The sequence below is a fragment of the Dermacentor albipictus genome, chromosome 1 (genome assembly GCF_038994185.2).
Source record: "Dermacentor albipictus isolate Rhodes 1998 colony chromosome 1, USDA_Dalb.pri_finalv2, whole genome shotgun sequence".
In the NCBI taxonomy this organism is placed as follows: Eukaryota; Metazoa; Arthropoda; class Arachnida; order Ixodida; family Ixodidae; genus Dermacentor; species Dermacentor albipictus.
In genome coordinates, this window is record NC_091821.1 from 68,788,260 (window position 1) to 68,803,936 (window position 15,677).

At 46.1% G+C, this 15,677-nt stretch overlaps 1 protein-coding gene across 4 annotated transcripts in view; it reads right to left on the reverse strand.

The window, feature by feature from the left end:
- Nucleotides 1–15,677, reverse strand: part of Lamtor3 (Late endosomal/lysosomal adaptor, MAPK and MTOR activator 3) — a 62,713-nt gene that overhangs the window by 37,155 nt on the left and 9,881 nt on the right. For 2 of the 4 annotated variants that reach the window (XM_065438303.2, XM_065438304.1), the window contains exons 2-3: nucleotides 3,898–3,932; nucleotides 1,460–1,518 (exon numbers count right to left, since the gene is read on the reverse strand). In XM_065438303.2, coding sequence (XP_065294375.1) covers nucleotides 1,460–1,518; nucleotides 3,898–3,932 — 94 coding nt within the window. Of the gene's footprint in view, nucleotides 1–1,459; nucleotides 1,519–3,897; nucleotides 3,933–4,128; nucleotides 4,270–15,677 lie in introns of those variants that run through there. The other 2 variants (XM_065438306.1, XM_065438305.1) reach the window with 2 other exon arrangements.

Here is a 15,677-nt window from a genome sequence, read left to right on the forward strand (position 1 = left end):
GGTTACTTAAATAACCTTGCCATTTATCAATTTCTGTTCAGGTTCCACAGTTGTTTTTTGAAGCGAATTTCCCACTGAGCTTCTTGCACTTCAACGGAAGCCCAGCCCATGTGTGCCTGTACTGCTTCATCTGTGGTTTTCCCTTGCATCCACAGTGGTAGCCTTCTGATGGCTCTCCGATTAATCTCCAGTTCTGTCTGCACTTCATATTTTAAGTGCCACACTGGGTCAACAAACATAAGCTCAGGAACCATTACACCTTTCCATGCAACTCGTATTGCTTTATATTTGCTGAATTCCCATGATGCTCTGTATTTCCATATTGCCATGTTTCAGTTGCCTTTTGCATTGATTACTTCATGTTTATGTAATAATTCCCTCTTTGATTCATACTCCTAGGTGTTTGTACTCAACTACCCTTGGTACCTAAAAATATTCTCTGGATTGTGATCAGCTGATCAGTCCTGTCATAAGCACCATGAAGCCAAATCTATTTACACAAAATTTAAATTCCAGTTTTGCCCTCCTTTCCACATATATCACCTAGAAGCTGCACAACTCTCCAGTTACCAGCTAGTAGAACACTGTAATACGCATGCATTAAGCCTGGACAATGTTGCTTCACCACCCTCCATACCACCTCATTTAGATGAAGATTAAAACCTAACTTACTTGCCTCTAGCTTCCTTTCTATGTTTCCCTATATTAGAAAGAGGAGTAGTGATAATGGAAAACGTTGGCACAGACCCTTGTAGATCTATACCACTGTGTCATTAGTTAGCCAACACGGCACCCATGAGCACTCCCAAGCAACGTATCGGTATCACTGACAACAAAGCCAACTTGTCGACCTTGCTAGTTGTCAAGTTACTAGTCTTCCACAACATAGTTTTGGGACAGTGTGTGAACAAGGTGTTTGTGCAGACATGACAAGGGGGCAACATTTCAGAAACCTTGCCACATTTTGGCATCACTGGTCATTTCTTGAGTGCACATGTGAAAGACTGAACACGTAATCCCCATTACCTCACCACAAGTGCAAGAGCAGTAGATATACAACACCACAAGAGTTTTAACGACTTTCTTGTAGTCACTTTGCATGCAGACATGAAAATGATTATTTATTTAAACAATTAGCTTTGCAAATGCTTTTATCTGCCTTTACACCCTTCTCCAGCAGGTCATATACCGGGGCACTAAGCTTTCTACATCTCCCACAAAAAATGATACTGCAAATCACCACCACCAACTCCAACAAAAGCATACAACAGCATGATAACGTCACCCCGACAACAAAAAACATGCAGAGATACAGCACATGCCTACTACTTGTGAGATAGTACTTTCGATGGAAAATATCTCCGTTTGTATGGAAAAAACTTGGTTGCTGTAGAATTCCGCGAGTTAAGTTTACCAATCCCCGTGGAGATGTGGGGCTGTCATAGCTTTAAGGCATTACCTTTGATTAGAGGCACACCGTCTCGGTCTGTGAATACAATAGCCTGGAGACCTTGGACCCTAAATATGAAGAAAGAAAAAAGATGGATAAGTGCTACTTATTGTTTTACCAGAAAACACAGACAAGAGGCTCAAGTTTTGTATGCTTGATATATCTTTATCTCGAAGATGACAAGCATTGTTTTCATATTCCAAGCCTGTAGAAAGGAAGGAAGGAAGGAATGAAGGAAAGGGAAAAGTAGGAGGCAGGGAGGTTAACCAGAATAATGTCCGGTTAGCTACCTTACACCGAGGGAATGGGAAAGGGGAAAACAAAGATGACAGGAAGAAAGAGGAGGGAAGGAAAGAAGGAAAGCAGCGGTGAGTTCACTGACGCGTGTGGTCTAATAAAAATTGCACTAATAGTCACAGACGTTCACACAAGCCCGTCATCCTCAAGAAGCACAAAAGCGGCTTCACAGCTTTATGGGCCGACGAGCGATGGGGGCGGTATTCCAGCAGCACCTGCACGGAAAGTGGCCGATTGTCCAGTTTTGGAGAGCGTTAGCAAGTTCTTGTCTTTCTGGAGCATATTGTGGACAGTGGCATAGCAGGTGGTCTATATTTTCTTCAGTGCCACAGACCTCGCATGCTGCGCTGTCGGTCACTCCAATTAATGTAGAGTATGCCTTTGTAAAGGCAACTCGTAACCAAAGGCGACAGAAGTGTTGCTTCACGTCGAGGAAGTTCGAGTGGAGGTCGGAGTTGTAGTGAGGGGTTTAATCAATGCAGTCGTGCAAGTCTTAAGTTTGGCGAGTTCCACTCAGTCAGTGAGAGACTGTGTGCCAGGTGTCGAAGCTGCCGTACAGCGTCTGTCCTCAAAAGCGAAATTGGAACGCTGTGCTCTTCTTGATGTGCTGTGCAGGCAGCGTTTTTGGTGGAATCATTGCCACTGATTCTACAATGGCCAGGTACCCATTGAAAAACAACCTCGTGACCTTTTTGTTGGACGTGATGGTGAAGTTTCACGATTTCGTATGTCAGCTGTTCGTGACATCCGCGTTGGAGAACTGGCTGCGTGCACTGTACTGCCGCTTTTGAGTCGGAGAATACAGCCCATTTTCTAGGTCTTTCAAAATCAATTAATTCCAGTGCACGACGCAGAGCTATTAGTTCTGCCGCCGTTGAGGTCGTGACATGCGATGTCTTGAACCGCAGCGTTATTCCTCGCATTGGTACAACCACCGCACCACCAGAACTGGAAGACGTAGTCAATCGATCGGTATAGATGTGCACGTGGTTGCTGTAATTTTCATGCAAACGGAGTAAGCTCAGCTGTTTTCGAGCAGGGGATGGTAGATCTGACTTCTGTAGTCCTGGAATCATTATATGTACTTGTGGACGGCTCAAACACCACGGAGGAAACACTGGCTTGGCTGCAGGTGCGTACCCTGAAGGAAACGACGCACAATGTGCATAAATGTCAAGCAGGGCCTTTCAGCAGTGAGGCTCGCCAGGTGGCAGGAAGGGGTCCTAGCATAATGTCTCAGATGCATACGCATTGTCTCAACTGTAATGTGCGTTGTGATTGGGTAATCCTGCGCAATGGCAATGATTTCAGCCACTAAAGCACTGCGTGGTAAGCCAAGACATCTTAAGGGCTTGGGCTTGAATGCTCTGAATAATACGCAGGTTAGTCTTGCAGGTGTTGCATATTGCAGGCAGGCTGTACCACAGGAATCCAACTAACAATGCCATATACAGCTGTAACATAGCGTGTATAGATACTCCCCAACTTTTTCCTGCAAGGAACCTGAACAGGTGACAGATAGCAGTCAGCCGCTTTTTCACGTAATTCACGCGCGGAGTCCAAGACAGGTCTCTTGTCAATTACGACTCCCAAGAACCTGCGACTTCTGCTGTATGGCACAAGTTGTCCGTTAATTGATATGCCGTAAACAGATATTGGCTTCCTCGTGAATACTACCATTGCGCACTTTCCGCATGAAATTTCAAATCCTTGCTGACGAACGTAGCAAGATGATGACTTGTGACATTACAGCCTATAATGTCACAAGTTACGTCGACGAAAAGAACCATGGCACAGAAGTGACATTCTGTCGCCTATGGCCCGTGTCTGTTTACGTGTATCGCACGCTAAAAAATGTTCTCATGCAAAAGGCTGGCTAGCCGTAATTTTGAACTCCAGTGTCGTCTGCTCTCTATTGTCTCGTCTTTTCTGTGTTGCTCAAATCGAAATATCTCAGTAACAACAAGTAAAATCTTGATTTTGCTGAAAAATTAAAAATAATGAGTCTTACTACACGTGTCACGACACGACAATCTCATTATTTGTCCTTGGTTCTGTAAACACCATTACCTCAATTCACCGATGTTTACACCCGTTTACCAGCACAAGAACATGCACACGCAAACAGAACAGCAGAAAAGTTTGCGTACCTGGATATCAGTTGAATGAGGTGCTTCTTCAACTCCTGCAACGGCACAGAAAAGTCGTAAGGGTCTGGGTAAAAATACACTCGTGACATTTGATGGGCGGATGCATCGCAGCAGCGACAGCGCAGCGCAGGAACTAAGGAGTGCTAAAAACAATCAGTGATTCTAAAGCAATTATAATTGGCCCACGCATTTAAGCTACATGCAGCTCTCTGTACATTCCAGCTCACGCACCGTTGGCTCCCAAATTAACAACCTTATTAAAACCATACATCAGGAGTTAAAAATCATATGACTTACATCGGCCATCGTGTTTACATCGGATAGAATCCGGCGCGCCACCGCTCAGAAATGACTCATACTAGCCGCTAAAGAAATTGCACAACAATATCAACTAAATATTAATTTTAATTTAAAGACATGCATAAAAAAAAGCTAGCTTTATTTTACTATGCTGTAATAGTAAAAGTACTTACAAAACCATTCTTTAAAAAAAGTGTAACTTACCACGTCACTAAGAAATAATAAATGCATTAATAAATTATTAGCTGTTATTTTACATTCAATACATTGGTGCTGCCAACTTATGTGATGTAATGTGACGATATTTAACTATTTATTTTGTACTGCCTACCCCGAAGACCGGTACGGCGGTAGATTTGAAATAACAATCACTCGTCGTTTGCGTCTTCTGTTTACTTTCTATGGTGTCGCCTTTAACCCGGCCAACGGCCAGAAGCCACCGTGTCATGTGGTTTCTGCAGTAAGCCCAAAACGCTCATGCTAATGATGAAGGCAATACGGGACGCCAGCTTTTCGCACCGAAAGCGAGACATAACTGCACTGCAAGTTTCCCTCGAGATTCGAACGGCCGTGTTTTAGTGCATGCTCAGTCATTGTGCTGAGCCTGGATTCTGTAAATTATCAGATTCATCTCAATACATAGCCTTATAGCCCATAAGGCAACGTATTGATAACTTACAGAAGCCACGCTCAGCACAATTAAGCACGTACTATAACACATGGCCGTTTGAATCTCGATGGAAACTTGCAATGTGTTTTCATCAAAACGATCATGTCTAAAGGCTTTGAATGAGCTCTAGCAGAGACGCAGCGATGTCGGGAAGTTTCGCAGAAAGCATAGAATCAGCAATGTCGTTTCGTCAATAAAGAGAATGCGAGAGAGGAAGAGAAAGTAATGTACAGAGGAAAATAATGACAGGCCAACTGTTTGTGTACTAGCGGACGACTGACTTTATGTAGCAAATTAATGAAGGGAAAGCTACGGAGACAAAGCATGCGCAATTAGGAGCGCTCCTGAAAATAGTCCCACATTCACACCCGCGTTAGTTTTAGCAGGGGAAGAGACACCATTAACATCTTTACAATAGCAAAATAAAACAAAATACACCACTGAGGGTAAAATTTGACTTGTTTTTCTGTTTTTCTCTTGCTCGTTTGTCGTTTGGGAAAATGCGTAACCGTCGCACGTGGAGGCTACGCTAATTCCCCCAGTTCCTGTTCCAAGAAACCAAACGCCCAAAAGCACTGTTAGCGCAGTCTAACACTGCCGAAATACTTGGCGCAGTAAAACATGGGCAAAAGATCCACTCCAGTAACTTTCCCTTCATTGCCACAGAAACTTAGCCGCGAGTATAGCATTCCTATGTGCACGAGCTTTTCCATTGCCTAAAACAAAGTGGCCGAAAAATTTGGCTCCACGGTCGTGTTCCCCACACCTCGGCCTGGGGGGGGGGGGGAGGGAGCGGGGACAGAGTGGGCCTAATAGCTAATATGGCCACATCAGCAAACAAGCCTATACGAAGAGTCATGCCGCGAAGTTCGTAGGATGTTCACAAACAGGTCTATTACTGTAACTTGACTGAAAAATGACAGCTGCGTCAGTTCCTTGTCTGTTTCATATTCTGAAAAAGAGCTCGGATACCTCTGCAGTTCCAAGCTGCCGTGCTCGCGTTGTTGGTTTGGCGCCTTGAACTCGAATCTTCGAAAATTTCAATTAAATAAGAAAAGAAAACGCCTTCTCCCTCCTACGCAACATTTTCTCTGTCTTTCCGGCGCCACTTCGACATCTTCATGCAATTGCTATCCTCTCCCTCCCCCTTTATTTTTCACACACACTTGGTCTCCAGGGCTTACTCAGACGGATATGGCTCTGAGTCCTAGTGAATTGACTCATTAGTTAGCCGACCTATGTCTATGGTAACTCTCCCGTTTTATCTGAGGCGAAAATAAAAATAATTATAATGACTGTGAGTAGGAAGGCGGTTTTGTTCGGCAAGTCATTTTTTATCGGCAGTGCACATCAGCACTTGCGTATAGTAAGAGTAAGTTAACTTCCTAAGCTCAACGGTTCATGTTGCTATTGGCAATTGAAGCACGCCATTGCCATAGAAGACATACCCATTTACTAGGAATGCAGAGACAAATACGGAAAGTGCGTTACCATATATGATTTCTGTTTTGCCTGGGTTGCCACGCGGCACAATGTCGGAATGAAATTAAATATAAGCATGGAGGCCTGTTTCATGTAGATATAGCGAAAGCAACCTATAAAATGAGCCACCGTTCATAGTCTTCAGGTTGGTCACTTCTCAACTTCACACTCTCGCGGACTTTCTTTGTCCCAGGACACTCCCAAAGTAAATGGAGGGCATCAGCTGCCGATGTAGAAAGGGACCACTTCGGACGCTGGACTTCGTCTACACATGGTTGACCACAAGTGCAAGTTATGGCTGCTGAATGGGGGGGGGGGGGGGGGGGAAACCCGGCCCGAAGTCTCCGGAGACAGACTTCCTCCACCCGAGCAAGACTGTGGGAAATGGAGCCCACATACGGGGAGATGAGGGCATACGTGTTCAACCGTACGATAGATTTTTGGGCAATGAGGACATGACGGGGGTCAGAGGGAAGTGAACAAGGCAGTACAGGTGACGCATTTGAATGCAGATGCATTCATTGCATCTGCATTGAATGCAGATGCAGAATACAGATGCATTTGAAATGAATTTCCAGGATGACACCAGTTTCGAGATATCGTTTCCCAAAGTGTGGGACGAAATAGAAGGGCGTTCCAATTAGTTTTGCGCTTCAATGCCTAAAAGAGCGTCTTGTTAAAAAATTAAGTGGAACGACAGTGCATTCTTACGGCAAGTTTTATGGCGCATATCTGCAAACTGGTGTCACTGTGGAAATTCATTCTAAGCGGATACGAATTATATATATATATATATATATATATATATATATATATATATATATATATATATATATATATATATATATATATATATATATATATATATATATATATATATATATATGCTCGTGTACCGTGCTTTGCGTGCGCGTTAAGAAACTCCAAGTAGTCAAAACTAATCCACAGAGTGTTTCACTATGCGCCGTCAATCATAACCCAGTGTGCAGGTGTTCAGGACGCTAGATCCCGCAAATATTTTTTTAAGACAGTCGGCGCGGTACTATAGCTTTGTCGTATATGAGAGCAGCGTTACTTGACTGATGACGTCATCTACGTATGCTGACTACAGTTATCGTGTTACCTGCTGGTGCAAAAGATCGAAGCTCATGTGAACCAGAGTTGATTAAGTTTAACAGGAAAACGACCCAGACACGGTTAAATGTAGTCGTACGGTTGCACGTCTGACAGTCATGCAAGTATACGGCAAAGATCGAATGTGTTATGGGAAAAGTATAGCCATTTAGGATTTTTTTTTTTCCGTGAGCAGTCTTCGCGCAGTATGATTAAAGTTTTTAGGGAATTTAAGACTGCGCAGCATAGAAGTGCCGAAAAGGAGGGGCCGCTTGGACACTGCATTCCCACCCCACAGCGACCACCTCATTTGTTTTGACTGCCATCAAACGTACGTGGCGTACTTGGAGTGATGAACGGCTATAAATTTCAGCTGTCCGTGGCCGGCAGAGGATGGGATGATCACGCAGGGCGCGCTCGTCAAGGGCGATCATAAATTATTTTATTTTATTATTTTTTTGCTACTCACATACGACAACGCAAGGCCCAGCGCTCCTGTTAATCGATAGAAAAGAGAAGAAAAAAAAAAGAAAGAAAAGCAGGCAAGCTATAGCCACGAGTGCGCTAAAAGAAACAAACAGTCCTCATGAGAAATTCACGTCGTACACACGCGCGTGTACACAGAAGAGTATACGGGCTACGGACTGTAGCACACGCACACTGGTTCCGCCGGGGTTCGCCGGCGGGGCTGCTTCGCTCGAGCTCCCCAGAGACCTGCGAATACGGATGCCCGAGCCTATCTTTGTAAACGCAACCTTTTCACCGCCCAATGAAGTGAATGCTTTACGAATCGTGCTGTTCCTGCAATCTAAGGGCACGTACAAGTGGTATTCCTCGTCCAGTTCCCCCGAACAGTTAGTGTAGTCTTCTTTTATTTATTTATTGTTTGGTACTGAGGGTTGAAAATGTAGCGTTCGAATGAACGCCCTGCCTGAAAGCCACCTCAACTGGAACTTTGTTGCGAAATACTTTGAGCCTCGTGTATGGGTCTCCTGCCTACCAAGCAGGCAACAGCACGCGGGAGCGCCGCGGTGGTGTTGGCGCTGGCGAAAGGTTGTAGCACAGAGAAGGTGCCTCAGAAGTGTGCACTATTTCTTCTTTTATTATTCTTTTTGCCTGCTTCTTGCGAGGAAACTGAATGTTTCCTTTTTTTTCTTCTGCACGAATTCCCGCCACACTCTATTATGCCCTGAAGTTTGCGGCTGCGATCAGGGAGCAGATTTTCTCTTTCTTTGAAAAAAAAAAAAAAGTCGATTTAAAGCGCGGTACGTACACGTCCGCAAAATCGGCCTTTTCGCTGCCTCGGCAAGCGCGGTATAGTGAAACATAAGTTCGAGAATCCTAACGTTCTGTGTACTTTACGTCGGAGGCGCTTGCGCAGCCACTGGGGCTTTCAACGCAGCCAGATGCTATACACGCGCGCTCAATGGGGTGCCCGGGTCAAGAAAACGTTGCCGCTTTTCTAGGTCTTGCCGAAATCACCGAGCATGTGCTTCCAAGGCTTGACGCGTTTGTTTATGCGCGCGCTCCCACTGAACCGTCCGGCTATAGGCTCTATGCCGCGACGCACCCTCCTAACTGGCCGTCAGTCTTATCAAGTGATGCAACAACTTTGCACACCCATTTGCGGCCCCTAAAGGCGATGCCAGTTTCTCGTTCTTCTGTGTCATTTCTGCAGTTCTTGTTCTTTTTCAAACCGGAGGACTGCAAGAAGTTCAGGCAGGCTGAAAGTGGCAGTGCTCATGATTATTTGGACGCCCATGCAGCGACCGTTTTTACTAAACCGAGAGATGTATAGCGCTGTCGATCGCTAGCGTCTGTCACCAGATAGCGTTACAATGAGTGTTAGTTCGCACTGAAGCGATGTATACCGACTATACGTGCGCGCGTACAAAAAGTCGCGTGCGTGGAAAGTACATACTCACGACTATATACCATGCCAAATACGAATGAATAAAGTACGTAAACGTCTACCCAGAGTGACAATGAACGAGAAACGTGTACATGGGGAGGCAGCTGCAAACAGTAGCTCAAACTTTATGGCCCTCCTCCCGAAAATAAGATTGCCTTGTCGCCGCTGCGTGACGTCACCGCCCGAAACTATCTGTGCAAGCTTTAAGCGCACACGCCGGGCTATTAGCTAATGGTACGTATATTTGAGTGATCGTTTGAGAGCGCTCCGGCAGGGCGTCGAAGGTCGTAAAGAAACACCCCTAAAGCGGTATTACGAGAACAACTGGGTATGGTAGTGAAAATATGGCTTAATTATTGTCGGTGGATCCCGCTTAAGCTAAACAGTAACGCTTATATAGCGTATATACTCGAAGATAGGTCGAACACAACTGTAAGGAGACCCCTATGTATTGAACTCACCGATAAATAAAAAATAATCATTTGAATATAGATCGACCTATATCTTTTAATAAAAACGAAATACATTGAGCATGACAAACCTTTACTTACCGTAAGCTCAATTACTAAATCTCGGTATACATAGTCGATGCCGTGGCGATTGCCAGAGAAGTCATCCTCATCGGACGCTTCGCAGGCGTCCACGGCACCCCAAACGACGTCGTCCTCGGTGCCGTCGAGTGTGTTGGATATGCAGCATTTATTAAAGTCAGTCTGGGTAATCTCCAGACTGGCTTTACGGCGGGCGTGACAAAGGAACTCCTCGAGATAGTTCGGTACGTTTGCTAGCTTTGTTCGCGAATAAAGGTCGAGATTCGTTGGTGCGAATGAAGGATATTGGGAATGTTCACTTCTGTTGCGTCGTTTGTTTAAAATGCAACAGTGTGCTCCCGCAGATCTTCGTTGGCCTCAGCGTAAGCAAACAGTGTTTGATACTGAAAAAGGGGGATGTGCTGGGATTGCTTTTTCGTATCCCACACGCCACGTCAAGTGAGAGACACAGCGAGCGGCGTCAGCAAATAGTATACGTATGTCATTGATGATGCTAAATTGTGATTTGATGTGTAAACAAGGCCAGTCGCGAGATGATCAGGTGATGTGCTTGGAAGCGTATACAAGACGAGTCCCGAGATGATCATGCGATGTTGTACTTGGATGTGTTTATTGAAGTGAAACTCTCTTTGCCTCTTCCTTTGACTTTTACACTGCGTCGCGGGGTTGTTTTCAGAAGGAGCGTCGCAGAGAGGAAAGGTGACGGGAGAAACTCGTTTGGACGTTTCTATCGCATCGCATCTACACAATGCCCTCTGGAGCTCCCTGGGCGTCGTCACATTAGCCTCTTGATAGCTGTAATTATCCGTGACCACCCCAGAAAAAGCATTGCAAGAACTGTAGCGCTTACCCTTCTACTAACGTGCTAGTACAGATGGAGGTAGATAGAGTGGTAGAGAGGGAGCAGGGAGAAGGAGCCGATAATGGGTAGAACCGATCCTACCGACGCAGTCGCGAAACGAGTCACTCTACGTTCACATACATGGGGGAGGGAAAATGCGACACGACAGCCAGTTGCGGGCGAACTGGATAAATTTAAGTTCAAGCGTACGGTACAGTACGTTCCTTCTAATGCTGAAAAATAAACAGCATGCAGACTTGTCAAGCGGACAACTGACGCAGGGCGTGCAAACGCAAAGCCGCATTAAAGGGACACTAAAGGTTACTATGAAGTCAAGTGATAAAGCAATGCTCTAGAACGTTTAAGGCGTCAATATAATCGCGAACAGAGTTTTAGTAACCAAGAAATTGACGTAAATGCATAACATGATTTGAGGCCCCCCAACGACATTCCAGCACTTGCCCGATGACGAAGGCACTCCTCATAATTTATGTCACTCGTACTCAACTACTCGTATTAAAAAGATCATTTCATTAGGTTATAAGACAGAAGAAAATGCTACATGTCTACTTCTGTTCAAATCTAAGAAAAATAACACTTTGACGTTACCCTTTAGTAGTATGGGTGATCGAAAGATTTTGTTTCCGCTCGACTCTGCGCGCTCGACTCTGCGCCGCGCGCGCTTTGGAGTTTCAGTTGTTTCGTTATCGCGTCGTGCTGCGCTGGTTCTGCTGGCTCGCGAAACCTGCATTTGGAACAAGCGACGAGAATGCCATGTCCATGTGATGTCGTGGGATGCGCGAACGGTCCGCGGAACTTGGTCAAGGGCAGTTGCAGCGGCGAATCCAACGTTACTTATCCCTGTGTGCCAACGAGTGAACCTCTCCTCTCCGTAGCTCTGCCACAGCGCGATGGCAAAGAGCCGAAAAATCACATGGTGTGCTCGTTGCACTTTCGTCCAGAGGATTACGAGTTCAACGCTCACTTACTGAACTTGTGTGGAGTGCCTTTCAAAGCAATGCTTTCTCGTAGCGCTGTTCCGTCGGTCTTGCCTGCGTTCTCCTAAGCGCAAGAACAACTGCAGGTCGAAGACCTGAGTGCGGCATTTGGTGAGTGCGGCATTTGGTTTTCACGAAGGAAAAGCTACAAATGTGCGAATATGTACAGCCATGACACACAGTTGCCGTCGTGCCATGTGAGAAAATGACAATGATCAGCGCTCTCAGAGGTTACGAACAACGGCGCAAAACAAAGCCTCAAGTAAACACGTCTGCCTGTGTCTTCTGTGCACTAGGCGGACAAACAGCAGGGGTGTACGCAAGGTACATCGAATCACCACTCTCCGATTGGATTAAACGTTGAAGAAATTAAACGTCCGCCGTCAACATCACCGCTAATTATCCTAAATCAAAGCAAACAGCACAAAAAGCTTCGCTTACCTCGATTGCCACAGTGCGTGGGACCCGCATAATTTATTTATTTATTAATTATACATACTCTCAAGGCCCGTAGGCGCTACAGGAAATAGTGGAAAAAGGAATGCAGAGCAATGAAATACAGGATTAACAGATGGCATGGCAAACGGCAGCCTTGAAACTTGAAGCATCCGGAAAAGTGGCGTCCCATGCAGAAATGTATAGTTCCAGTCAGTGCACGCGCAAAGTTAAAACGAGTCATCGTACGCGCATACACGGCGAGTCACGAGATGGAGACGTGATGTTGTGCTGGGAAGTGTATACGTAGAACACGACACGAAAATAAACCGGGGGAGCTTCTTGTGTCACTCAAGTTCACGGCATTTGGACTTCATCCTGGGAGAACGCCAGATGTGCTCCTATAGGCGTGGTTCTAGGATGGAGTCCAAACGCTGTGAAATTGGGTGACAGAAGCCGCCCAGGTTTATTCTCGCGTCGTTTTATATACACTTCTAAGTACATCACCGGATCATCTCGCGTCTCGACATGTATACACATCGAAGCATAACAGCATGATCAAGGACAGACGTAGCTGTCGACGCTCGCTGTGTCCCTCACGTGGCGTGGTACGTGAGATGTGACAGAGCAATCCCAGCCTCTAGGTCAGCCTGCAGAGCAGTGTTTCCTATTGATCGACGTGTCATAGAGAACATCCCCATAGATTGTTTCGTAATGGAAATATAGTGTACACCGAGTTGGGACGTCGGAAAAATTCTTACATGTTATTTTATTTTAAAAAAAATAGAAAGGAACGAGGTTTCTTTGCAGGAGTTTGTAAATGCACGAGCCAACTCTACCGCATACATGCATTGGCCTTCATGGAATGGAGCTATACTGAGGTATCAACTAATGCGTCGAATTATATCTTAAGATACAAATAGCGAGCATCGTAACTGTTACAGTTAGCCCACTAGCATCTGGCATCTCAAATACTTTTCCGTCTCAGTATCTGTACCACGAGACAACCTGAAGGTATCTTTTCTCAGGCCTGGATCCTTCAGTGCACTTTCCTAGCGCGTGAGTCACCGCGCTGCACGTTACGTCACAGGAATACGTTGTCGCTGAAAGTGATCGATTGAGAATAGGGCCGCAGCGGTGCAGCCTTTTCCCACGGTCGACTGCGCGTCTGCTCTCATGCGCGCGGAGTTGCATGCGCCAAGTCTACTCAAAGCCAATGCCTGGCAAGATGAAAAGGGCGCGGCATTAACGCTCAGCGCTCTCAGAAGCATTGGGCTTTCCACAAGCGGAGGTAGGAGGGAGATTGTACAGAACCAAAGGGGACAGTACGTCTGTGCGCTGAAAACGGCGGTAAGAAAGAAAGAAAGAAAGAAAGAAAGAAAGAAAGAAAGAAAGAAAGAAAGAAAGAAAGAAAGAGAGCGAAGGAGCGTCTAGACCGATGACCGAGATGGTGCAACAATTCTCGCACGGCTGACTGATGCTGTGCTTCAGCTATCTTAGGAGGGCTACGATGTAGCGAGAGAGCGCGCACGCTGAGCTTGCAACTTTGCTCTAATTGGACGTTCTGTAGCAAGCTTTGCAGAGAACCGCTTTGCGCGCCATCCAGGGTGCGTCTCGCACGTGCGGTGGCGACTGATGAACACGGGGAAAATAAAGAGAGAAACAAGAGCAGATTAGATTGGAGCACGGTCACAGAGAAAGGCTCTATGGCACGGTCATTACACGGGGAAGCAGAAGAGCGCGAATTGTCGAGCGCACTTGGCACAGCGGCAGCTGCCGAGTAAACTGCACGCAGGAACCTTCGCACAAGTTGGTCGTGCTCTGAGGGAAGAGAGTCCGAGGTGGAGTTGCAGCGGCAGTTGTGCGTTGCCGTGCAAATGCGCCCGTAGGGTTGGCGGTTGTCATTTGCACGTATCGTCAGCACAAAGTGAAACGCGACCGGGAAAAAAAATGGGACTCGCGCTCGCACGTGATTACCCAGGAAGGGCACTATCGCATCCCTGTGAAGCTAGTAGGTAAACGTGCTGCAGTCGCAAAGCTCTGCGTTTGATCGGAAACACGTCAATATCTCACTCACTGGCGGCTGTGAGAACGAAAGGTGTGTTCTGACTTATTTTCAGTCGGCCGTTCAACCTGTGGTCATAGCATGTTTTCCGTCTATATATGTGTTGCCGGTGTGCTGGCGGGTTCTATTTTACCAACGTTAAGTATTAACACGCCTTTAATGAAAACGTTTATAGGTTTATTCACGCCAAGGATGCCTACCGTTTCGTGCCCTGAAAACAACCCTGCACGCTAACAAAAAAGTTCCCAAGTAGCGAACATAAAATGAGCATAGAACACTCATGGCAGCTACAGAGTCCTTTTCAATGTATGCCACAGGGCTGGGATGCATGTGTGTTTCGTTGTATTGCAATTCTGGCCATACATTGAAGCTTGTCTACTTTTACGTTTAAGGCAGCTGGTATTGCGTGGGAATTCATTTGGAACGCGTCTCTGCGACTTAATGTCCCCTCTCGTCGACGAAAAAATGCTAAAACAATCAAATATTACCGCTATAGGTCACTCTGCTATAACAACGCTGATGTGCCGTGTGACGTCATGCTGTTCCCGCTTGTGAACAACACGGATTAGGCTGTTTTAGCAGAGCGTTTTTGACGGTCCGCTCCGCTCAGCGGGCTAGCGGAAGCGCAAGTGCGCATGCGCGACCCGTTCAGCAGTGAGCGGGCGAGCGAACGGGAGCCCCCTCTCCGCTAGAAAGCTTTCTCAGCGGAGCGCGGCGAGCGCGTCAAGCGGGTCCAGCGAAGCAAAATGGCTGCCCCCAGTGCTGCTGGCCCGCCAACGAGGTCGTTTGAATCGGGATTTGTAAAGCGCAAACCTAGAGTACACTTTAGGAGACACGAAGATTTTCTTCTACTTCGGGAGGTTGTGGCCATGATCCCGTTCCAGAACCCTGCCATGTGTGCACGTTTGTTTATGCGGACCACGTTTTAGGTGTACTGAAAGAGCAAAAAATTTTGCCTTGGCTACAACACAGCGTAACGGCTTTGTTAATGTAAGGATTATATATATTTATAAGAAATGAAAATGCAATGTATTGCGTGAAATGCCTTCAGACATTTGAGTAATTCCAAATATATTATTTTATTGCGGCAATTCTTACAACTTGAATATTATGTTCATAGCGGTTTTACCTTCTGCGGCAAGGTGGCACGTCAGGCAAGCACATGCCTTTCGGACGCAGCCGGGCGCTCCGCTAACACTGATTCTTCGTCCGCCGCTCCGCTAACTGTGAGCGGGTACGCGAGAGCGGAGCGGACTGTCAAAAACGTTCTGCTAAAACACTCTATTATCTCGTGCGTATCACGAATTTTGTGACGCCAGAGAAACTAAAAACATGCAAGGTGATGGAGGCGCACAATTGTTTAACCAGTGGATGGTTGCAAGAACCAAGACAGTTTGACGAATAATAATATTT